Source organism: Syngnathoides biaculeatus, chromosome 3 (genome assembly GCF_019802595.1).
Source record: "Syngnathoides biaculeatus isolate LvHL_M chromosome 3, ASM1980259v1, whole genome shotgun sequence".
Classification (NCBI taxonomy): domain Eukaryota; kingdom Metazoa; phylum Chordata; class Actinopteri; order Syngnathiformes; family Syngnathidae; genus Syngnathoides; species Syngnathoides biaculeatus.
The window spans coordinates 6,649,619-6,674,579 of record NC_084642.1 but is presented as its reverse complement, the minus strand read 5'-3'; the positions used below and the strand labels follow the sequence as shown (position 1 = coordinate 6,674,579).

Sequence of the window (24,961 nt, the reverse complement as noted above, 5' to 3'; positions counted from 1 at the left end):
GAAACCAGTTTTGATTTTTTCAATGTCCCTTTAGGGGCTCTGTATGTATCTAAATCTTTCCCTGTTGAAATTGAAATTCAATTTTATCTGTTTCACCCTGCTCAGGGTTTTTGCGTTTTTGTTTTTTTAAATAAGGAAAGTAGCAGTCTATTAATTGGAGACTCTAAATTGTCCCTAGCTGTGATTGTCCATATGCCAAAATATTTAAAAATCAGAAATAGAACATTAAGAATCAGGCCACAATGATTAACTGTTCTGGTCAAATGTGATTGACCTGTGGTTCTAGTGAGGATAAGGAGTGTAGGGTAGAAAGTTTTGTCTGAAAATAATTTTGGATTGACCTAAAATGTCATCCATCCATTCATTTTCTATGCCGCTTATCCTCACGAGGGTTGCTGGAGCCTATCCCAGCTGTCAACGGGCAGGAGGCGGGGGACACCCTGAACTGGTCGCCAGCCAATCGCAGGGCACATGGAGACAGTCACACTCACAATCACACATTGGGGCAATTTAGTGTCCAATTAATTTTGCATGTTTTTGGGATGTGGGAGGAAACCGGGGTGCCCGGAGGAAACCCACGCAGGCACGGGGAGAACATGCAAACTCCACACAGGCGGGTCCGGGATTGAACCCGGGTCCTCAGAACTGTGAGGCCAACGCTTTACCAGCTGAGCCATTGTGTCACCCTAAATGTCATTGTCGAGACATTTGTACCTAGTCATCTCATATTAGTACTTCAGTACTTAATTATTTTCAATCTTTGCACATTTTTAACACTTTCAATGTATTTAGAAAACAAAACACAGAAATGACTTTGGTGCAACTTTAAAGTCTTTAATAAGCCAAAGATGCACGTTTTTGGAATGTAAAAATACCGAGAAAAAAATCATGCAGACACGGTGAGAGCATCATCTTTAAATCTTGACTCAAGACTTTTACATTTTCCGAACTTTATTCTAACTTCATTTTTTTTTATACTATGAGGTGTGGGGGGGGGGGGTAGGAGTGGCAGTAAAACAGGCCGACATTCAGTTGCCCCGGTCCTGAGGCGGGGCAAGAGACGAGTTGCGGAGGGAAGCGTGAACAAGCAGCAACTGGATTTTGGACCTGCTTTACGACTGCTTCCCTCATTGTATTAAAAATATGAGTTATAGAAAGTATGGAAAAGTGAGAAGCTTTCTTCTCTTTGTCATTTGACATAATAGAATCAGACATAATGCTGTACAAAAAAATGAGCTCATTTTGATTGTGGGCAAAACTTGGAGCCGTAACCGGCGACCGTCAGTCCGGTTAATCGCTGTCATCGTCATTGTCGGACCCCTCCGGTTCCGACCCGTTGTCAGAGCGGGGAGGAGAGCCCTCGTTGTCCGATCCCGGTTCCGACGCCGCGACCGGCGAACCGGGCCGGGACTCGTCGTCCGACGCCGACCTCTTGCTCTCGTTGTCCGAGCGGTCCGAGTCGGACTGCCGCTGCGCGCTCCTCTTCTTCCCCGGACGGTCGCTGCCGGAGTCGTCGTCGTCGTCGTCCTCGGATCCCGCCGAGCGTCGCGGGCTCCCCGGGGAGCGCCGGGGGCTGCCCGCCTCGTTGCCGGAGCGGTCCCTCCCGGCGTCGGAGTCGCTTTCGGACACAATCCGCTTCCTGTGGTCACCGTCGTCGTCCTCGTCGGATCCGGACCCGCTGTCTCTATTATTCCTGAAAAGAAAGAAAGCGGACTCGTGAGACTTTTCTTTTTTTTGTGCCCCCCCCCCCACCCCCAACAGTTCTTGCCACTCTCCTTTTACCTGTCCTCCGCTATCTTCAGCCCATCCTCATCTGAAGACTCAGAGGATGAGATGATCGCCTTTGACTTAATCTTTCCTTTGAGAGAAGGCGGAGGACGCTCGTGCTGAGGCTGAAAAACACCAAAGCGTTAGTTACTGTTTTGGGCGCGTTTGTTTGCCGCAAAATCTTCTTTAAAGTCGGTCTAGGCTGTAAACAGGGTTGGGACGAGAGCTGCTAGCTAATTAGAAAAATAGATTATCGTAATTTCCGGCCTATGAGCCGCGACTTTTTTTCCACGAGCTTTCAACCCTGCGGTTTATGCGGTGATGTGGCTGGTTTGAGCATTTTTTCTAACGGCCGCAAGGGGGGCACTCGAGCGGAAAAGGGAAGAGTGAGACCGGTGGAATATATGTGCCGAGGAAGTGACTTTTACCGGCCCTGTTAGCCCTGCACTAGCGTTAGCACTGTGCTAGTGTGTTATTGGTGTCCCCGAGTGATATTTAGGGTAAGTTTTATTTTAACCGGCCCTGTTAGCCTATCACTAGCTAACGTTAACACTAGCGCCCTGTCTCAGTGATTTGTACCAGTATGTTTTTTTTTTACCCGGTGTGACTAGAGCCTCGCTAATGCTAACAATGGCGCTGCGCTAATGCTAGCTCCGCGCTAACGCTAACACTAGCGCCGCGCCAACAGTGCCGGTGTGACGGTCTGAGCGCTCCCCTGTGCTGAAAAGTCTCCTTGTGGTGAAGGCCCATGCGTTACTAACGGGGGAACTCTGGGTACGTAGTGGACGGTTACTGGGAAATCTCCCGGTCTCATAGTTCCCCTTCTTCGACATCGAGCAGGGCTCAGCAACCTTTTTGAGGCTGAGGGCTACTTCGTGATCACCATTTCATTATTCACAAAGAGACTTTTCAGCACCGGGAGCGCTCAGACCGTCACACGCTAGTCCTGTTAGCGCGGCGCTGGTGTTAGCAGTAGCGCGGTGCTAGCGTTAGCTCGGCGCTAGTGTTAGCGTTAGCAAGGCGCTAGCGTGGCACTAGTTTTAGGATTAGCGAAGCGCTAGCGTTACCGTGGCGCTATTGTTAGCATTAGCACGGTGGAACTAGTGTTAAACTCTCTGTGTACCATCTTTGTAAATATCTCGTGTTTCAATGTGGGCACTTGCGGCTTTTACACAGCTGCGACGTATGTACGTACCAAATGGTATTTCCTTTACAAATGTTCTGGGTGAGGTTTACGACCAGGTGCGCTCTGTACGCCGGGAATGACGGCAATAAAAAAAATGTAATCTTTGCATATGACTGATAATGAGTGACATGAAAGCAACGGAAAAATTAAGCAGGCAAATCTTTGTGGTTAGTGTTTTCCCGGACTCGTGCATCAAAAGCAAACCATAAAAAAAAAGTAATCAACACGGTGTAAATTCTCCTGATTTAGGGAAGTCGCCGGTCCAAAAAGCACTCGCTGAGCAAGGGTTCGAAGGGGTACCTTTTCGATCCTCTTGCGCTCTTTGGTTTTGCGCTGCTTCTTGATTTGAGTTCCTCCTTCCTCGTCGTCGCTGATGTCGGCAGCTCTGAGGCGACCGAAATCAAAAGTCAGCGCCACTTGTCTAATTCTACCGAAAATAATGTTTCAAAACAAACACATCTAAAAAAAATAAGCGATAAGCAACTGCGTCATTATCCACATTTGATTCAGCGTTCGGCGCACTCACTTCTTCCTCTTGCGGCGGGCCTTCTTCTCTCCGTCCTCCCCCTCGTCATGCTCGCTCCCGCTGGCCGCCCTTTTCTTCTTCTTCTTCACGGGCAGCTCTTCGTCCGAGTCGTCGTTGACGAACTCGTCCATGTCGCCGCCCTTCTTGCGCTGGAGGCAAAACGGGAGAGAGGTGACGTTATTCGCGTTGCAGGCGCGCCGTCGTTTCGTCGTCTTAATCTTTTTAGGGTCCAGGGAGCCCGAAATGAGACGTTTTTCAAAGCGCTTCCTCATCATCCCAACGCTAATTAAACAAATGTGCAGTTTGCGCATCATGACGATGGGCATTGTGCGTGGTGGCCACCAGGGGGCATGATGAAACATACAGACACACTACACATACATTTGATGATTTAAAAAAGAAAAAAAAAAACATTATTGCAACTAAGCCGGCGTTACAGTCGGGGGGTTTCACTGAGGATAAAGAATATATGCTTGAGTAATATGGTTATTATTCTCTACATGTGCTGCTTAACCTTGTTTAGTGGGTCATAATTACCGCCTTCCTTTATTTAAATTGGTCACAATCCCAATTAAAAAAAGAAATGGATAGATAGACACTGTACATACATATATATCTAAATATACACTCATACATACAAATATATATATATATATATATGTACACACACACACACACACACACACACACATCCACACTCTCTCTCCCTCTATATATACACACACAGATATATGTGTGTAAATATACACATATATCAACACACTATCTCTATCTCTCTATATACATATATGTGTGTGTGTGTATATATACACACACACACACCACACACACACACATATATCCTCTCTCTCTCTCTCTCTCTCTCTGTGTGTGTGTGTGTGTGTGTGGATAAGCGGCTCAGAAAATGGATGGACGGACATACAAACACACATCGACCAATGTTGTTCTTTTGTCTTTTGGCCTGTGTAGCTTCTCAGTCATCAAAGTGATGGAAAAAGTTGAATCGAGGCAAGTGAACTCTTCCTTGCTTGTTGAATTTGTTCTTTTGTTTTACGCAAAAGTTCAAAAATAACATCGGGCAATTATGTGATTATGTAAGAGTGTACTTTTGCGTGCGTGTGTGTGTGTGTGTGTGACTCACGCGTCCTCCACTCCCCCCCCCTGCCTTCTTCTTCTCCTTTGAGGCCCCCTCGGCGAAGGTGAGCAGGTTTCTGGTTTTCTCCACATACAGCGCTCGCTGCTCCAGCAGTTTCTTCTGCTCCTCGGCCTCGCGGCTCTTCTTCTCCTCCTGAACACATTTTTACGAGCGCAACGTCAACGCGGCGCAAGCGTGGCCCTCAAATCATCGCCGCCATTCACGCACCTGCTCCTTCATCAACTGTTGCCGCAAGAGGTCGCGCTCTTGTTCTTGTTTGGCCCGCAGTTCCTTCTCCTCCTCGTCCTGCTTTCTGGCTCGTGCCACGTGGTACTGAGCCTGGCTCAGCAGGTCCGAGCACTGCCTGCAGTCCCGCGACGGACACGGAAGGGTTATGGAATCCAATCCGACACGATTCTGACATTGTAACGGATATACAAGCAGTAATGCGGACAAAAAGGGGATTTACCGTAATTCCCGGCCTACAGCGCGCACCTGGTTACAAGCCTCACCGAGTACATTTGTCAAGGAAATACCATTTGGTACATACATAAGCCGCAGCTGTGTAAAAGCCAAGCAAGAGATATTTACAAAGAAGGACGGTATACAGAAAGAGTTTAACACTGCGCAGCGCTATCGCTAGTGCTAATGCTAGCACCGCGCTAAAGCTAACGCTAACACCGCGCTAGCGCTAACATTAACAGGGCTGGTTGAAATAAAACTTACTGGTAAATATCACTGAGACACCCCAATAACACAGCAGCAACACGCTAGCATAGCGCTAACGCTAGCCCAGCGCAAAACAGGGCTGGTAAAAGTCACTTCCTCGGCACATATATTCCACCGGTCTCACTCTTACCTTTTCCGCTCAAGTGCCCCCTTGCGGCAGTTAGATAAAAATGCACAAATCAGCCGCATCACCACATAAAAGCGGTTGAAAGCATGTGGAAATTTTTCGGTAGATTCTTTACTTTCCAAGTGCCATTCAATACATTTCCTTTTATTGTTTCACAACTGTTTGTTCCTAAATATCTTGAAAAAAAAAACATTTATGTGCAATATCATTTAATGTAATTTTTATATAAATACATTTTTTCCCATATGTAAAGCATGGTTTTAATGTTCCAGCTGTGTGTAAGGTTAGCTGATTAGCATGTGATAACTTTCAACTTCAATGACATGACTTTCAATTAAAAAAAAAAAAAAAGTCATTTTCTAAAATATGGACTGCTTGCATTACTAGTCCAAGTTTTGTAACATGGAAATGTTTTAATTTTTTTTTTTTAAACTGAAGTTGTTGAAGGTGGCTGGAAAACGGCCTCAAAATTCTGAGGTTCGTTCCCAGATCCGCCTGTGTGGAGTTTGCATGTTCTCCCGGTGCCTAACCTGAGTTTAATGATAGCGCTAACACGAGCACAGTGCTAATGCTAGAGCCGCACTAAGGCTAGTGCTAACGCTCAAGTTAGCACCTCGCTAGTGATACGCTAGCAGGACCGGTTAAAAAATAATAACAACAAAAAAACTTACCGGTACTTATCACTGAGACATGCCAGAAACACAGCAGCAACACGCTAGCACAGCGCTAACGCAAGCGCAGCCCTAACAGGCCAGGTAAAAGTCCCTTCCTTGGCACATATATTCCACCGGTCTCACTCTCACCTTTTCCGCTCGAGTGCCCCCTTGCGGCCGTTTGAAAAACTGCGCAAACTAGCCGCATCGCCGCATAAACGGCACGGTTGAAAGCGTGTGAAAAAAAGTTGCGGTATGGAGGCGGGAAATTACGGTACTTGAGGAGGATTTCTAAAGGACAATATGGGAACAAAACACCACAAGTGTGTGTATGGAGCAATAAACCCAAATACTGTGGTGCCTCGCTGTATGAGTTGAATCTGTCACATTAGCATGCTTGTAAGTGAAAATTTATTTGAAAGTTTCTGCAGTTCTATGGGATTTTTGCACTTTTTCTTAATGTTAATCTAAGCAAACTCTTCTAAGGCAAAATCTATGTCAGTGTTTTAAATGCAAAACATGTAAAAATCCTTGTTTGACACCAAGTTTGAGTGTAAACGTCGACTGGAAGCGCCAAACAGTTGTTCCCCTTCTGCCAAACTGTTGCTTGTTGCAAAATTGGGTGCCTCCAAAGCTTTTATGTTAAATTCTTCTCTCAAGTCAAAACAGGAAAATTGCTTCCCGAAAAGGGGCGGGCCGCTCGATTTCAAGGCACCACAAAGCTTTGAACATAATTTAAGCGGGGGGTGGGGGGCCTTCCAAACGTACCTGGCTTCAGACGCTGCGTGTGCAAGGTCAAATCTCATCTTGTCTCCGGCTTTGCTCAGGTAACTGAAATACCTGTGAAGGGACAAGAAAGTGAGGCCGCTGCAGTCCGCAACGACTGGAACGATCATTTTCAAAGCCCTTTCATGCATTTTTCGCCACATCTACGGCTTTGCTTTGTCCATTGTCCAAAACAAAAATCAAAAGGTGGGCCCCATCGCCCACCCCTGCGCTGTAGGAACCACAAGGCCGATTGTGAGAGCGCTGCTACCTGTGAGCGAGTTCCAACTCTTTGACGGAGCTCAGCACAGCCTTCAGGTTGCTCTTCTCATCCTTGAGCACCAGAGTGGCGAGCCGCTGAAGCACCAGCGCCACGTTGAACATCAGCACCGTGTCGTTGGGCGCCACGTGGCGGGCCTGATTGCAACACAACCAACAGTTACAATAGTTTATATTTATTTTTATGAGTGTTTTTAATGTTTTTTTTTTTTAAGCATAAATAGGTCATTTTATCCCCTTATTCCGACTGTTGCTAACTAGAGTTCTCCGTTTGAATAACATTACTTGATTGAAGCCATTTGGAACATTCTATATTAGAAAATAAGTAATAGTATATGATTAATGACGATATCAGATCAATATCTGAGATGTATGGGGTGATACTCAAGGCTGCAATATCGCTACCGCGTCAAAACTGAAAAAGGTGCAAGGGGACTGTCCGCCTGAAATATGCGCCGCTACCAGGAAATGAATTTGAATCATTTCCATTTGTTGCATTTAAAAAGTGAATCAGAATAAAATCGTTTGAAAGTCAATGTTCGGAACTGATGGCGAAAAAAACTTAAAAGGGAATGTAAGATTATTTTATTCGCAATAAAATTCAACGTCAAATGTCAGGGGTGTTAAACTCATTTTTGTCGCGGGCTACGTTGCAGTTACGGTTTCCCTCAGAGGGCTGTGAAACTATGAAAATCCTCTGCCTCATTATATTTACACGTGAAATTTATGAGCTAGATTTGGGATTAGAAATCAAGGTTAATGTGTTTTTAAACTATTGATGATGCTTGGGTACACAACAATGCTTGCAACATCTCAACATTATCACTTTATGATATGACAATTTGATATTTTGGTACAGATTCGAACATAAATCATGGAGGTTCATAGTCATAATTTGCCTTCCCGGGCCACAGAAAATCATGCAGCGGGCCAGATCTGGCGCCCGGGGCCTAAAGTTTGACACCTGTGATTTATGTATTGTCAATACAAATATCAATATAAATGATTCAAAGTCAGTTTCTGCTGGCTATTTCAGCCCATATGGATCCCTACCAGGCACGAATAGCCGGTAACACGGGATGTCATATATATATAAAAGAGCTTTTAACTAGCATAAAACTAAGCGAGAGATCATCTATTTATCATGTTTGTTTTGTCGGCTGCCGGTCTCCATATGTAATTATGCAGCTTATTAACCGCTTATAACCGTATTTTCCGGACGACAACCCGCTAAGTTTTTTCAGGCGCTGTCAATATTTAACGATGCAGATAAAATGTTTTTTTTTGTGTGTCGCTAGTGTCTAAGAGTTTATAAGTACAACAAAAAGTTGTTTGGATGAAATGGTTAAAAGGTGACCGACGACTTTAGTGGTTTCAGTGAACCGGTGGAGGATGAATAAAAATAACTTCTCTAATATGTTTAAGCCGTTTTAGTACTGTGTTGCAGTCACTGTTTGGAAATAAAGTATGTAAATAAACATCCATCCATCCATCCATCCATTTTCTTAGCCGCTTATCCTCACAAGGGTCGCGGGGAGTGCTGGAGCCTATCCTAGGGCAGGAGGCAGGGTACACCCTGAACTGGTTGGCAGCCAATTGCAGCGCACATGAAGACAAACAAAATCGCACTCGCAATCACACCCAGGCGCAATTTCGAGTGTCCAATTAATGTTGCATGTTTTTGGGATGTCGGAGGAAACCCACACAGGAATGGGGAGAACATGCAAACAACATACAGGCCAGGCGGGGATCGAACCCGGGTCCTCAGAACTGTGAGGCCAACGCTTTCCAGCTGTTTTACCGTGCCGCCTAAATAAACATTTACAAAGTCTTTTTGTGTGAATATCTAATTTCACAACGCACCAGTACGTAAATTTTTACATCCGCGGCATATGCTCTGTCACGACTCGTGTATGGGGAAAATAAAACAAAACTGTACACGGTGGGCGCACCTTATTATCCAGTGCGCACGGTCATCCGGAAAACACCGGATTGCAATTTTGTGGACACCCAAGCTATACTTTGGAAACCCCTACGCTACAGTCCCATCTCAGATTTGTACCTTTAGCAGCATCTGCTTGCACTCCTGAAGCTTCCCACATTTGAAGAGCGCTCGCGCCAAGTAGAGCAACACCTCCGTGTTCTGGTGCTTGTAAAACTTCTTCAGGCAGTTCTCGTACTGCACGGCGGAAATTCACAATTCAATTCAGTGGTCCCCCATCGCGATAAATTCCTCTTTACCATCTGCACAGCGCTGATGTACTGCTTCTGCTCCACGTAGATGTGAGCCAGATTCAACCACACGTCGCTGATGTCGGCCGTGGCCTCCCTCACCTGGGCGAACACGTCCCGGGCCTCTCTGAAGTAACCCTTATGGGCCAGGACGGCACCTGGACACACAGCATTCCTCTGGAGATCAACATCCGGGACCGGTGATTTTATTTTATTTTTTAAAGTCAGACAGGAAGCTCCACACACCGATTCCATTGGCTGCGTAGAGGTTCTTGGCGTCATTTCGCAGGACCTGCTTGTAAATGGCCAAAGCGCGATCCTGATGTCTCTTTTCCTGGACACATTCACAAGAAAAAGCTCAGTAGATGATAAATGCCTTTTCTCCCTATATTAACAAAAATATAGTCCCATCCCAAGCTACCCCAAAAGGTTTTCTGCACAACTCTGGGATGAGAATGACCAATTAGGAAAAACAACACATGCATGGGGGTTGGGGGTGAGGGTTCAAAGGGGGGTTGCGCCCCCACCTTTGGGCACAATTTTTTGTTTTATAAAACACACTGTTCAATGGTGACCTCTGGTTACTTCTAACAGTGTAACTACATGCCAATCATAATATTTTGAAAACTTAAAATATCATTCCAAACAACCAAATAATTTTGCCAAATGTCAGATATAAAAATGTAGACTGAGTGAAATTGATATCAACTAGGCTACTGCACTTACAAGTTATACTTCAGAAATAAGTACAGAATTTGTTTTACATACAGTGTGTGTGTGTATATGTATATATATATATATATATGAGATGATGAACTATAAAAGTGAGCGATAAATTGCGTGATTGACAGGGCCAGTGCTACAGACAGGCCTAATCGTATTAACAGTTGTCAATTATATACTATATACTATATATATATTTATATACTATTTTTTGAAATTAACTAACTTACCTGTGTGTTTCCTGGTTTGGATATTTTTTGCTCCTCGGCTTCCATAATTGATCATATCGTATCATATCACAGCACTTTGCCGGGAACGTCCACTTTCTGTATGAGTTCGGTTAGACGTGTTGATAGCGTTTTCATTCCCATCTGCACGGTTGCAATTTTTTCAAGCCATGCCCGTCTGAAACAGTTTTTTTTACCTCGTGGTTTTCATCAATTTCCCCGGCACCATCTTCATCTTTTCGCTCCGAGACTTTCGCCATACTGGCAAACGTACATACCACTCGATAACATTTGTGCGCGTATGTCTATAAGTTATAACTATGCCGTAGTAAACAGAATGCTTCTCTGTGAAATGTTAACATCAGGGTGAAAATACCGACGAAATACCGCCAAAATACTGCCGGAAATCGGAACGTAGTCGTTATTATAAACACGAAATTGAATGCAAACAGGTAGCTATGCCGTAAACGGATAACAATGCCGTTTTCCGCTATCACAGCTGTGACTAATTTCACGACGCGCGTTGCCGATAGATGCTGGCGGCCGGTCTTGATCAAAGCCTCGCCCAGCGTTAACCCGTAGTACCCCCTGTCCCCCTCAATTTTCTCAACGGATTTACACATTTCACAAAAATGACATTTTCAGCTGAAAACACTCGGAATTCCGCGAAGCCGCAGAAAATTCTCATCCCGATAACTTCCTTGACAAATGAGAGAAGCCACGATTTTTGCGACTGCACCTTCTCCCTGTCCCTGGTGGGCTGGTGGAGGGTCTGCAGCCACACGTTGCCCAGAGCCAGCATGGAGTAGGTGTCGTTCTGCGTGGACGACTGCTTGAGAATGCGCTCAAACTTCTTCTGACCCGGCCCCCACTCCTGCTTGGCCAAGTGAAGGTTCCCAATGAGGGACCAGGCATCCGGGTGATCCTGCAACAAACCGGAGCACAGAACGCTGACGAGGGTCCCAAGTCACATCGGCAAGTTGCCCACTGTCATAAAAAACAGGGATGTGACCGATGTGATACCGCGGCAATGTAACGAGATAAAGAACTTCATTATTCATCCATGTCAATTAATGTATTTAACAGAGTGAACTATTGTTGCAGTATAAAACTTGCTTAGCTCGAAGCTTCACATTCACAAATAAATAAAAATGGAAATGTAACTTCAGGGTAGAGCGGAACAACCAGTCTACAATTGAAATGAACCGAAGTCACAGATCCCTGGAAGATTTTTAGATCTCAATTCAATTTATTCAAACATGTAAGTCTGTTTTGCTTTGTCAACCTTAAATTTTATTTTATTTGGTCAGTCGCTCTTTTTTTTTTTATCTGAGTGATCCGCTTTAAATGACGTGGTTGGCTTTGCTTTCTGATCACGTGAACTCAATTAACATTGTAAAAATCTGGAAATTTTCACAATTGGAAACTTTAAACGAGTGAAAATATACTTCAGCATAATCCTGACTAAAACAAGTAGATGCGTCGGTTTTCTCCAGCCACTCCGGTTTCCTCCCACATCCCCAAAATATGCATTCAATAGAGACTCTAAATTGCGACTGTTGGGCCATCCATAAAAATATTTAGGTTTCCGGTAACCCGACCGACCATAAATATTCAAAAGCAAATAAAATTGCCGAAGTCGGCATTTTTTTCCTAATTTATTGCTAAAACGTAAGCTACATCAACACACTGACTATATTTATAGGTAGTATGTGGCCCAAAATATTTGCAGAATATGATGGAATGGAGCCTTGCAAAAATAAATAAATACATAAAAATTTGGAACAAATTCTAAACTCCTACCTACACAGATTTTTTTTCCCCACTCTTGTTACCGGAAACCAAAATATTTTTATGGATGGCCTCGTCTGTTTCCATGTGCCCTGCAATTGGCTGGCAACCAGTTTAGGGTGTACCCCGCCTCATGCCAATTGACACCTGGGATAGTCTCCAGCACTCCCCGCGACCCTTGTGAGGATAAGCGGCTAAGAAAATGGATGGATGTTTTTTTTTGTTTTGTTTTTAAAGTTACGAGGTATCACTTGATCGATTTTTTTGAGAAAATTTTAGGTACAAGCAAAACTTCAGATATGCTGCGGCTCGAGTGAAGTGGAAATTAAAAAAAAAAAAAAAAAAAAAAAAAATGGAAAGAATATAGGTACTGTAATGCCCTTCACGTGTGTGCCTGGAAAGCTGAGAGCCTGTTTATGACAAAACAAAATATTTATATTTATGTGTGAATGTGATACTGGTGCACTTCCACTGTTTTACACTAAACTGTCAGTTAATTCCCACAATTAAATACATTTGTAGTTTGCGATTTGGAATATGGCTTCTCGTGGAAATTAACTGGAACTTTTCCACGCTAGTAACAAACGTACCTGATTAATCTGAAGGGCCTCTTTGAACCAATCGGAAGCTTCGTAGAAATTGCCTTTGTCACGTGCCATCGCACCGAGTCGCAAATAACCTGGAAGTCACATTTGTTACGCAACGAATGTTTTTCGTACTTCAGTGGTCGTATATTTGGCGTGCTTACAGTCGACGTAGTTGGGATGCTCTCTCAGGATGTTCTTGTAGAGCTTCTCCGCCTCGTGGAACTCGCACATAGCCTCGTACAGACGTGCCAGATTGTAGGAGGTGGTGACGGAAATGGCGTTGTAGTAGTGCTCGTCGTGCTCCCCCTCGGCTTTGGCCCGATCCAGAGACGCTAGGAAGTATTTCTAGAAAAGAAAGCACCTTTGATGTCTAAAATCACCTTGATGAAGCAATACAGCGGTACTCTGACGTACAAACGTGCGCGAGTGAAGTAAAAATACAAATTCTGATCTTTACTGCACAGGACAAACAGTGAAACACTGCAGTGATATTCTATGTTCTAATATCAAGTTTACATTTCTGTTCTTCTCAAGTAAAGAAAGAAACGCCACTATGAACTTTTGGGGTCGGTCCCCCTTAAAAAAATTGGGAAAAAAAAAAAAAAAAACAGGAAAAAAAAACAAAAGTAGGAGAAATATTATGACAGGTGTCAAACTCAAGGTCCGGGGGGCCAGATCCTGTCCACCACATGATTTTATGAGGCCCGTGAAGGCAAATCATGTGCGTCAACTTCCATGATTTTTTGTTCAAATCTTTAGCAAAGTTAATATTTTAATAACATAAATGATAATGTTGAGATACTGCAAGCATTTTTGTGTTCACAAACAATAATAGTTGAAAGGGTCTCTCCCCTTGATTTCTTATTCCAAAACTAGTTCAGAAATTTCACTTGTGAATATGATGAGGCGATGAAAGATTATAAAGATCATAACGGCGGCAGCACGGTGGATGAGCTGGTAAAGCTCACAGTTCTGAGGACCCAGATTGGATCCCGGCCCCGCCTGAGCGGAGTTTTCATGTTCTCCCCGTGCCTGCACAGGTTTTGTCCGGGTACTCCGGTTCCCTCCCACATCCCAAAAAAAAAAAAAAAAAAAAAACATGCAACATTAATTGGACACTCTAAATTGCCCCTAGGTGTGATTCTGAGTGTGAGTGTTAGTCTTTATGTGGAGTGCGATTGGCTGGCAACCAGTTCAGGGTGTACGCCGCCTCGTGCCCGTTGACAGCTGGGATAGGCTCCAGCACTCCCCGTGACCCTTGTGAGGATAAGCGGCTGAAAAAATGGATGGATGGACAGTCATAATGGCCATGTGAGGGAACCCATAACTAGAATGTGCGCCACGACAAAAATGCGTTTGACACCCTTGCATTATGAAAACAGCCATTTCTAATTTATTTTATCTTCAGGTGTTATGAATGTCAGAAGCATTTTCAAAATGTGATCAAATAATAGCGGAGTCTGTACCTTGGCTTCTTCTAGATTGCCCAGCCGGAAGTGGAGCGCCCCCAGGTTGTTGAGGATCTCTGGGGGCACGTCGGCCTGCACCTTCTCCTGCAGGATGCGGGTGGCCGTGCCGTACGCCGACAGAGCCCCTTGGATGTCGGTCTGCTCCAGGATCTGAGCTAGCTCGATCCAGGCCTCCACGTCGTCGGGGTACTGCTCTGTGACTTTCTTTAGATGACCCTAAGAAGCAAACGTGAACATTTCATGTACCTGCTTCTGCTACTACTAATAATAACAACAACATCTACAATACAGCATTTTATTTGTTGAGAAAATCTTAAAAATGCTAAATTTGGTTGCGCCATCTAATCTATGACAACAGAAATTAATGATGGTTATGATGGGAGTCAACCAATTGAGTTTTTCAAGATGCTGCTGCTGCTTATCGGACTTTTTTTTTTTTTTGCTCTCTCGTATGAGCTTTAACTTTATATGATGCATTGTATGGTGATGATACAATAAGTAAATATTCTTCAAAACAGAGCCTTCGAACTGTTTACTGGTGTTATTTGTTGGAGAAAAAAAAATAAACATAATACACAGAATTAGAAGTTGTGCATTTCAAGGAACAAGCCTCCACTACCTCAACGATCACATAAAATGTGAAAAAAAAAAAGACACATGGGGGAACAATTAGCATCTCTGTGGCGGTGCTGTTACCCTTTAAGCCATAGGTGTCAAACCCAAGGCCCGGGGGCCGCATCTGGCCCACCACACGATTTTATGTGGCCCGCGAAGCCACATCTAGAGTGTCAACTTCCATGATTCTTTTAAAAATCTGTACCAAAATTTCAAATTGCCATATATCATAAATGACAAAGTTGAGACATTACAAGAATTTGTGTTACCAAACGTGAATAGTTGAAAAACCCATTACCCTTGATTTCTGATTCCAAAACTACTTCATAAATTGATTATGTCAATATGATGAGATGATTAAATGTGTTTGTTCCACAGTCATAAAGGCCCTCTGAGGCAAAGCGGAACAACAATGTGGCCCGCGAGAAAAATGACTTTTGACACCTTTGCTTTAGGAAATGGTTATCCGAACACAACCATTGCTAAAACACGTAGAGAAATACTTGGGGCCTATATTGTTAATTAGTTGCGGGTATTTGAGACTCTCAGTGAACAGTATGTCCCTCTTGCTGTCTTATACCACCTCGAGGTGGTCAAGACGTGTGCATAAGAATAACCAGCACAATTGAAGGCGAAAGTGTAAATACTTACTAATACTAATTATGTAATTACTAGATGTTTCTATGTGGCATAATATTACAGTGTGTTATTTTTCCTGTATGGGAAGGTTGGAACGGATTAATGACATTTCCATTCATTCTAATGGTAAACGATGCTTTGAGAAACAAATTGTTTGACTTTCAAGCATGGTCAGGGACAAATTCAAAAAGCATCTAAAAGCAACACTCTGCTTGGATTAAAACGTTGCTCGTCCTCATAAGGGCGGAGTGAGCTGGATTGGGCGAGAGGCAAGGTAGGCCTAAACGCAATAATGGTCGTCAGCCAATTATATGGCACATATTGACAAACTAAAAGAGAAGTGCAGGCGAGGTAAGACGGGTCCAATAAATGCATGGGACACACACCTTGGCAATGTCTCGCTTTTCCTGGTCGTCAGATGTTGCGTATAGGGAGCCCAGAATTTTGATGGTCTCGTAGTTGTTCGGGTAGGCCTTCAAAACTTTTTCAAAGCACTGGGCTGCATTCTCTTTGTCTCTCCGGTAAACGTACATCTGCCCCAGGCCGAAGAAGGGCAAGACGAAGGTGGACGACGCAAACTGCGTGGCCTGGTAGTAATACTGAAAGGCTTGGTCGTAATCCTCCTAAGAGAAATGAAACAACACGAATGGCTAAAAAGATTCTCAGTGAAAATGGTCACAGTTATTTGCAATGGTTGAATCTAAAATCTGCATTTTTAAGAGTCAATTTATAAGTATGAAGAACATACTCATGTATTTCAAAACCACAAGCACCCTCAGACAAAAGCTGCTTCACCCCAAGGACAAAATCCCTGAAAGCAGACCTCAACAGTGTTGTTTATTTATTATTGGGTGCAGTGTAGTGAGGAGAGACTCAGGACAGCCTCTACACCAGGGGTGCCCAGATTTTTTTTTTTTTTACCCCAAGATCTGCTTTTCAAGCAGCCAGCCTCTTGTGATATACCGATGATGGGGGATGATGATGATGATGCTCCCAAAATGTTTTAAGGTTAATGTTATGTTGCCTCATATATTTAAAATACAGAATTAGCTTTTTGTGTGTACTGTATTGTCTGTGCTTTCATCCTGGATCAGGCTGTACCAAGGTGGAATTTTAAAATGACACACCATCTCATCCTGCACTTTCTACTTTGGCTTCAGACCAGACCTTTCCCACTCGGAAAAGAGAAAATCTCGTCCAGTTTAACCACTTTTTCTTCGATTATTCACATACTCCGACAGTCATTGCATACTAAAACAACAGCATTTCTTTTTTAACTTTCTCCATTAATATCAAAAGTAAACATAAGCAGCATGTCTAGCTCGTCTTTGCTCTACGTTGCCCAGACTGTGGACGCTAACTAAAGCAGCAGTGGTGGACGCTGTCATTATAAAACGCACTGATGACCTGCGTAAGTACTGTAACATTTGTAATCATGAGTGTATGTCTTTAAGAGCGAGGGGTGTAAGGTAGACTAGGAAAAGAGATTGTGGGGGAGCAGCAGTCGTTGTCAGAGAAAGTTCCGTGTGCTGCCTAAGAGAAACCAGTGGCTTCTTTTCATTTTTTACAGTACGTATGTGAATTGTGCCATTGGACGGAACAACCAGTCATCCCTCACTCATTGACTCACATTGCAAAATGCCACAAAGCGAATAGCTGTATGTTATACTTTCGATTTGCATTGAATTATTATTTTTTTGCACACAACACAGAATATCTGCGAAGAGACAGCATCAGCGGTGCAAAATTGCGCACGCGCGCAGTTTAGAGGGAACATTGGCCGACGTCATTATTATTATTATTATTATTTTTTGCACGCCGTCCCGGGGTCGACCAACACTGCCTCACGATCGGCTCGACGCGTTGAGCACCACTGATCTACACAAACACATGGCGCACCATAGGAGAGCAGTTTGTTTTGGGTCCGGAATCAGGAGTTCATTTGAAACTCAAAAACTAGGGCCCAGTGCGTTGAGGACAACAATGTCCAAATTCTGGACGGGTAGAAAAATCGATTCTGAAATTATTCGACGGCAGCTGTAGGCCTCGTTGCCTGGCATGGTTGGTGAATAACGGTCCTTCATAACAACCGGTCATTTACCGTCACACTGCCTCGCGATCGACGGAATGAGCACCCCTGCTGCAACTGAATTTCCTTTGACACGGCTCATGATGTTGATGACTTTCGACATAAATGCGCTCGCAGTACGTGAAGAAGCTCTGCACATGCGCTTTTGGCATCACTTCCAAACATGCTCAGTACGGTTAACTTGCATTTCCTGTTTCCGGGTGACTACTGATTGTTTAGGAGCAGGCTCGTTTTGTTAACAACGTTTATGATATAAACACGTAAATTAATGTCAAGACCACAAAAAATAAGCGACGTCATTCCATATAAATTTTGTCTAACCTGTCACAAATTTTTCATGCTCGACTGTGCAGATCTGCGAGCACGTCTAATGTGACTGACTGAATAACGTGTAGTAAATAAGAGGGTGGCTACACCAGAGTGACAGCGGACAGTACCTGCACATGGAAAGATCGAGCCAACTGGTAGCAGCTCTCCGCCTGCATGGCCTCCACTTCCGTGTTGTGGAAAGCATGCAGGGCCAAATGCTGCACTTTGCTGTAGTCCTGAAAGCAGATAACGCCAAACACTGTTAAAAACAAACAAACAAAAAAAAAGGGCGAGAGTCCGACGCTGGTGCCTACCTTCTTGAAGAAAAAGTGGTTGGCGAGGTGGTTGAGCACCATGGGGTTGCTGGGGTCGATGGTGTAGGCGCGCGACAGGAGCTGCACGCCGTTCTTGATGGAGTCAGCCTCCTTGTTGTTCAGCTCCAGCACGGCCAAGCCCACCAGGGCCCCCACGCATTTGGGGTTGAGTTCCAGGGCGCGGCCGAACGCCAAGCGAGCTTTCTCCAATTTGTTGAGCTTGACGAAGCAGTGGCCCATACCCAGCCGCACCTCGGCTGGCCACGCACACAAAATATAAGATGCGGCGTATCGTCCGCGCGTGATTGTATAATAAGCGAAAACCTTTACCTGGACAGCCCGGGTTTGTACGCAGAGCCTTCTTGTAGTACGCCAGCGCTCCTCTGTAATCCTTTTTATTGAAGGAGATGCACGCCTTGCCTGTCCAACAGCGGAAGGCGGCGTTAATTCAATGAAATGGAGCTCATTAATTGATCAAATGTATTGATGAAGCTGCCTCATCATCATCATTTATCATCATCTCCAAGGATTCCCTATCATGTACCGAGCTCCTGTCCAATTCTTATGACACAATATACACAGAAGTATAGGACACCCCAATTTTTCCAGTTTGTGATTTTTTTAATTCATATGGAATTAAATTTCAAATTTTACTATCAATCTAGAAACTCAAAAATATTCTAAAACTTTGATTCAGTAAAGTGGCCATCTTGGGCACATAAAACAGCTGAACACACGTGTGGCATCGTCGCTAAAATGAAAATCAAATATTCTTCCGAAATCTGTTGTGGAACGTCTCGTAACTGTTTGGCTATTCGTTGGACTTCAACAACTTCAATTTTTAAAAAATTTTAAACATTTGCATGTTAGAAAACATGGACTGGTAGTGTAAGTAGTCCAAATTTTAGAACACGATATTTTTTTAAACGTGAAAGTCGAATGTTATCACATGCTAATCAACTAACCTTACACACAGCTGAAACATTAAAGACACACTTTTTTATATAGGGGAAAAAAATATTTGCATAACAATTACATTAAAATATACTGCACGTAAATGTTACTTTTTTCAAGATATTTAAGAACAAACAGTTGTGAAACATTAAGAGGAAATGTACTGAATGGCACTTGGAAAGCAAAGAATCTACCGTACTTTCCAGCCTACAGGCCGCGACTTTTTTTTCACCCGCTTTCAACCCTGCGATTTATGCGGTGATGCAGCTAATTTGTGCATCTTTTCTAATGGCAGCAAGGGGGCACTCGAGCAGAAAAGGTAAGAGTGAGACCGGTGGAATATATGCCCTATTAGCGCTGCGCTAGTGTGCTTCCGCCGTGTCTCGGTGACTTTTCCCGGTATGTTTTTTTTTTTTTTTTAAAAAACTGGCCGTGTTAACATGGTGCTAGCGTCAGCGCGGCGGCGCTCGCGTTAACCTCTCTGTGTACCGTCTTTGTAAATATCTCGTGTTTCGATGTGGGCACTTGCGGCTTTTACACAGCTCCGGCATATGTATGTACCAAATGGTATTTCCTTTACAAATGTACTAGGTGAGGCTTATAACCAGGTGCGCTCAGTAGGCCGGGGATTATGGTACATACTATATTGGATTAAAAATAAGTTAAAACAGATCGCTGCAAGTGTTTATGCTTTAAATGTTGTAAATTTTACCTTTATCGATTCTATCTATTTTGGATACCACGAGAGAGAGAGAGCCCTTCACCACACTTTGAGAATCACAACCATAACGATAATGTTCTAACTCTTCTCCATCACCAAAGTGCAGAAACTCCCCCTCATTACGATCCAAATTGTACAGCGTTCAACTTGCCAAGCAAAGCGGGGATGTTGTTGGTGGACTGGTTGAGGACAAACTGGAACTGAGCGTCGGCCTGGTCCATCTTGTCCCCTTCCAGCAGGCAAAAACAAGCTCTTCCCAGCAAATGGTTCTGAATGAGAAAAGACGAGTGAAGATTTATTTGATATAAAACTTCTCTTTTTGTCACCCGCCCCGAGCTCTTGTACTTACTTGATCGTACATGATGATCTTGTCTGCCATCGTGTACAGCAGCGTGGCCTGCGTGATGAGTTCTTTCTTGGCATCTTTGTTCTTTTCTTTCCGCGCCTGCTGCACGTAGTAGGCTGCCAGAGTGTCCAGACAGGTCATCTGATCCTTCTCGTGGTCTCTGTAGTCCAGGTTCCCGTCGATACGCGCCGCCTCGAGGAGTTTGACAAAGTCCTCGGTTTTGCCCTGCTTGTAATACTCCAACTGAGAAAGGAAAAAAGTCAATTTTGGTTATTTGACACTGGAGAGCAAAAAAAAAATAAAAACGCAATTTGACAGATGAAAATTGTAATTAAAAAAAAAATGTTCTCTTACATTAGTGGCATTATGATAACCATACAAATATTCAACATTTTCTGTAAAGCCCTACGACTCAAAGCACCCGATTTGAGGAGCTTCAATAGAGCTCGTGCACGTGACGTCACCATTTTCACGGCGCCATGTTGCCGGTCAAAAAGAGCTGCTCGGCATTGTGGGAGACACTGAACCGGATCAGAATATACGTAATGCCCGAGACTTGTTGTGCTGTTGGTTGTTACAACAGATGACATAGATATTCAAAGAGGTTATTTTATGGAATACCACCTGAAAAGATCGATGGATTTCGGCAATTAAACGTGCTTGGATGGTGCCCAACCAAATACACATGGCTGTGTAGCGATTACTTCATTTCAGGTAGGAAGTCAGAAGCATAGAGTCTGTCTCAGTTCAGAATGTATTGTAATGTATTTGCCATTTTTACTGTTTGTCTTACGTGAGCGCACGTGGCGTGACGTCACTTCAGGAGGCGTGGTTAAGTGCCCTGTACGGAGGGGTCAATTATTCTTCTCGATCTCAAATTGCCAAAAAGTATTTATAATGCCAAGTTGGCTCATTTGAGAAGAATGCATTACAAAAAAAGAAAGGGAGTCATCTCCTACGTACACGGAAGCGTGTTGTGGCCACTTGTTAAACTTTGGTAAACCTCTCCCCGACAGAATTTTTTTTTAATATCCATTGTTCTCATATGAGTTCAAAACGTAGTTAACAAAAGAAAATAAACCGTCAGTCACGTTGAGGTTTACGTAGGTTAACGTGTGGCCGCAACACGCTTCTGTGTACGGGGGCTGAAGCCTATCCCAGTGGTTTATTTTATTTTTTTTTTAAATACATATCGGACTCATTTGAGAACAACGCATAATTATTTAAAAAAAAAAAAGGAGTCCGTTGTGCAGAGGTTTACCTAAGTTTAACGTGTGGTCTCAACACCCTTCCGTGTACAGAGGAGCTGTCTTTTTTTGTTTTTCCAATCATAGTTAATGAATGGGAGTTTGTGTAAAACCAGGGGTCATTTATTTAAATATTGGCATTTGTATTGAAAAGAATCTGAGTGGCTCTATCACTATGTGGGATTTATTCTTGATTGAGAACAGATCCAGCAGCGAAGTAATTGTATGCATCCAGACTTATCTACGCTTTCAAACTCTTCCATGTATATCTCGACGACTTACTCACCAGATCCATGTGTAGATCCAGTTGTCCAAGACAAGCAGAAGCTTTTAACGGTCCACTTTCTTATCGGCGAAAACATCGACTTGGGCATTAAATAAGGGTCCTCTATGCCGAGTGTCTCTCATTTTTCCACGTACCTTCGTTTATTATCACCTTCTAAATGTTTAACTCTGGGAGACGTATTTTCGTGTCATCTCCAACCGACTTAGCATTGAACAATGCTTTGCTTGACCGGCAATATGTGCAGTCACATGATTTTGGTGACGTAGGTGCACGAGCTCTATATCGCAGCGGGCGCAGTATATGCTTACGGCCAAGGCGATCCATATGTGCAGCTGTGTGTGCTCCTGCTTCAGGATACTGATGACCTCGTCGCCTTCCGGAAGCTGGTCGAAGTCAAGCTCAATCACCTAGAGGAGGAAAAGTATTACATGTAAAGAAATATTATAAAGCGATTTCTCCCAATGCCATCGCCACCATACTGCATGCACATAGTGACGTAATATTGGAGCATTCTGAAAAGTGATATATGACTGTAGACTTACAGTATCAGACCAATAAGCTATTATTTGTGTAGTAATCCAATTCTGAATCATTCAGTTGTTGATTGGAAAATGTTCAGATGTCAAAATGTCCGTATAAGTGACGAGTACTGTATTTGCATATTTGGTGATAGTATAAGGCTCATAGACCATTGATAATTTGCAAATAACAGAAGCCTTGTTATGGAAGCCAAAAAGATGTGCGTTATTAGCTAATTTGAGATTCATATTTAGACATTATTTTTGCTCCAAATATAAAAGACTTCTTTGGGTTGTCTTAAAAGATTTTGGAATCATTCGGATCTAATCTGTATGTACACGACACGATCATTCATAATTGACCGACACATGTATATAATTTAATGATACTCAACACAAGAACTGTAATGAAATAAATTCTGCCTTAACAAACAATGTTCATTTTTTTCTGTGTGGACATTTAAATATATTGTTTGGAATCTTTGGGTTTTTTTACGTGGGTGGATAGGGGGGCTGATCATAAACATTCGGCCGGTAGTTGTATCAAAAAACAGAAATGATTATTTGGACGGATAATGTGTTGGCTCTAGCACTCCAGCGACCTTTGTGAGAATAAGTGACTTGGGAAATGGGAAAAAGTGGTTAATTCAGATTTTTGACGAATTTGGCGAGATCCGCGGAGCACTAATTAGCCGTAAATAGCACACCAAGCTAGCAAAACAAAGCAGCGGTTGGAGCCTCCATAAAAAAACAAATTGTCTTACCTCATCTGTGTCCCGGAGTGGGATTTCGATGGAACCCCTGGACATCTTGGAGGAGGGAAAGCCTGACTGCAGTTAAAATATCGGAATTGATCAACTATGAGTCGCGATATATTTAATCTTGCGCGGATGCGGCCGGAAGAATTCACGCGTCTTGTCCAACCAAAAATAGGGTCCGATTGTGAGTTTTTAAAAAAAGTTCCTGTTCTTCCTCCTTCTCGCTGAATCCCTAAAGAACAGAAATAAGTTTGAATATAGCTTATTGAAATATATATATATATATATATATATATACATACAGATAGATAGATAGATAGATAGATAGATAGATAGATAGATAGATAGATAGATAGATAGATAGATAGATAGATAGATAGATAGATAGATAGATAGATAGATAGATAGATAGATAGATAGATAGATAGATAGATAGATAGATATTCACAAAAACACGAAAAAAACCGTCAAACTCACAACAAGGCCAATGAGATTCTTCAATCAAAGCATGGTTTCGGGTTGTGGGACGGAAACCGGTATGCACGGACCAAAAGCAACGATGCACAAATAACAGAGCATTGAAGTTCAGTGGTTAGCGCTCTGGTCTAGTAAACCAGAAGTCGTGAGTTCAATTCCCACCGTGGCCAAGTAGAGTTTCTATGGGTGCGTTCTTAAACACCATGAATCTGTCTGAGCAACGACACTAAACATTAATTTGTTGATGTTAAAGGAAAATTCCGGTGGTTTGGAGTAACAATGTATCCAACAGGTCATGTAATACTTAATCTATCTTGATAATGTGATGTTAAATCCTTTCTCATTTAATAGTGTTTTGCGATATTTGACATTTCCGAATTTTCAGGTGCGGAGCCATTTTTGCGAGTCACATGACCTACGTGCGCGGATGTGATGTGTTGCGTGCCGTTCCAACCGCTCAAATACATGGGACATCGTTTATGCCCAGCGCTGATTTCTCGGATGTATCCTCATCTGATGAAGAAATAGCAGTATCGGTTGATCAGGAAGACAGACGAATACCTCCATACAGATTTCAACCTGTGGCTGTAATTAATGTTCAATATTCAGATGGTTCTTCGGGCGGAATGACGCGGAGTCTGACGAGCGAGCTCCACTGGCGCTTGGCATAATGGTGTCCCATGTAATCGAGCGTTTGGAACGGCACGTAACACGTCACATCCGTGCAATTAGGTCACGTGATTCGCCAAAATGGCGCCGCCCCTGAAAATTTGTAATTGTCGATGAAAATCTTCTCAAAGCAGCATTAAATGTGAGAGGATTTAACATCACATTGTCAAGATAGAGCACATGTTACGTGACCTATTGGATACATTGTTACTCCAAACCACCGCAATTTCCCTTTAACAAACCTATGTGTAGCGCAGCTACATGGTCTAAGAAAACCACATCCAGTCTTCTATTTAGTTCCAGAATAAGTTGTCGTCCTTGCACACATTTCACACGATAATCACTAGACTTGTTCTCTGCAAAATAATCTCTTTCCATCAAGAACACACAATCTATTTAAGACACTATTCCGCCTTCTAACCAATGTTTGTCCGTTACATAATCGCGTACAGTTTTCGAAAATGACTGTTCAGCATGTTTATCATTTCATTGGACGTGGTGAAAATGCAAAGCGTGCAGAGTCTGCAGCTAGAATAAATGCGTGCAGTTAAGTAAAGGAGAAAACCATTGCCAAGTCTCTCTGTTACCTGCTGAATCATCTTAACAAAACAAAAACAAAAAAGGCTACTTTTGCTCAGAAAAGCAAGGCCTTGTAGCTCAGTGGTGACAGCACTGGTCTAGTAAACCAGGGGTCGTGAGTTCAATTCTCTCTGAGGCCTCTAGTACACTTTTATAATTGCTGACCATGAGGCTCTCAATGGAGTTTATTTGTTTCTTGTCTTCTTTCTGTTGGTTTGGAGGGAGCTGAAACTCCGTGTTTCTC

At 43.2% G+C, this 24,961-nt stretch overlaps 1 protein-coding gene and 1 non-coding gene across 2 annotated transcripts; one reads left to right on the top strand and one right to left on the bottom strand.

Annotated features, from left to right (window-relative positions):
- Positions 1-818: 818 nt before the first annotated feature.
- Positions 819-23,601, bottom strand: ctr9 (CTR9 homolog, Paf1/RNA polymerase II complex component). Its single transcript, XM_061814539.1, has 24 exons — positions 23,470-23,601; positions 22,999-23,224; positions 22,025-22,123; positions 20,187-20,426; positions 19,989-20,106; positions 18,493-18,582; positions 18,163-18,419; positions 17,977-18,084; positions 15,837-16,073; positions 14,194-14,412; positions 12,889-13,072; positions 12,731-12,819; positions 11,089-11,274; positions 9,646-9,733; positions 9,409-9,557; positions 9,230-9,346; positions 7,160-7,305; positions 6,892-6,963; positions 4,843-4,978; positions 4,621-4,767; positions 3,480-3,628; positions 3,254-3,338; positions 1,783-1,892; positions 819-1,693 (listed from the first exon to the last, which is right to left on the bottom strand). The coding sequence occupies exons 2-24, from the start codon at positions 23,041-23,043 to the stop codon at positions 1,291-1,293; spliced, it is 3,474 nt and encodes a 1,157-aa protein (XP_061670523.1). The 5' UTR covers positions 23,044-23,224; positions 23,470-23,601; the 3' UTR covers positions 819-1,290.
- Positions 23,602-24,784: 1,183 nt separating this feature from the next.
- Positions 24,785-24,857, top strand: trnat-agu (transfer RNA threonine (anticodon AGU)). Its single transcript has one exon. It is a non-coding gene; the product is annotated as a tRNA-Thr (tRNA).
- Positions 24,858-24,961: the final 104 nt, after the last annotated feature.

Coding starts and splice junctions, on each gene's coding strand:
- ctr9 (XM_061814539.1), bottom strand. CDS start 23,043: ATGTCCAGGGGTTCCATCGAAATCCCACTCCGGGACACAGATGAG. Junction 11,275..12,730: donor AGGCCCTTCAGATTAATCAG/GTACGTTTGTTA, acceptor GGTTTGTTGCAG/GATCACCCGGATGCCTGGTC. Junction 1,694..1,782: donor CTGAAGATAGCGGAGGACAG/GTAAAAGGAGAG, acceptor CTTTCTTTTCAG/GAATAATAGAGACAGCGGGT.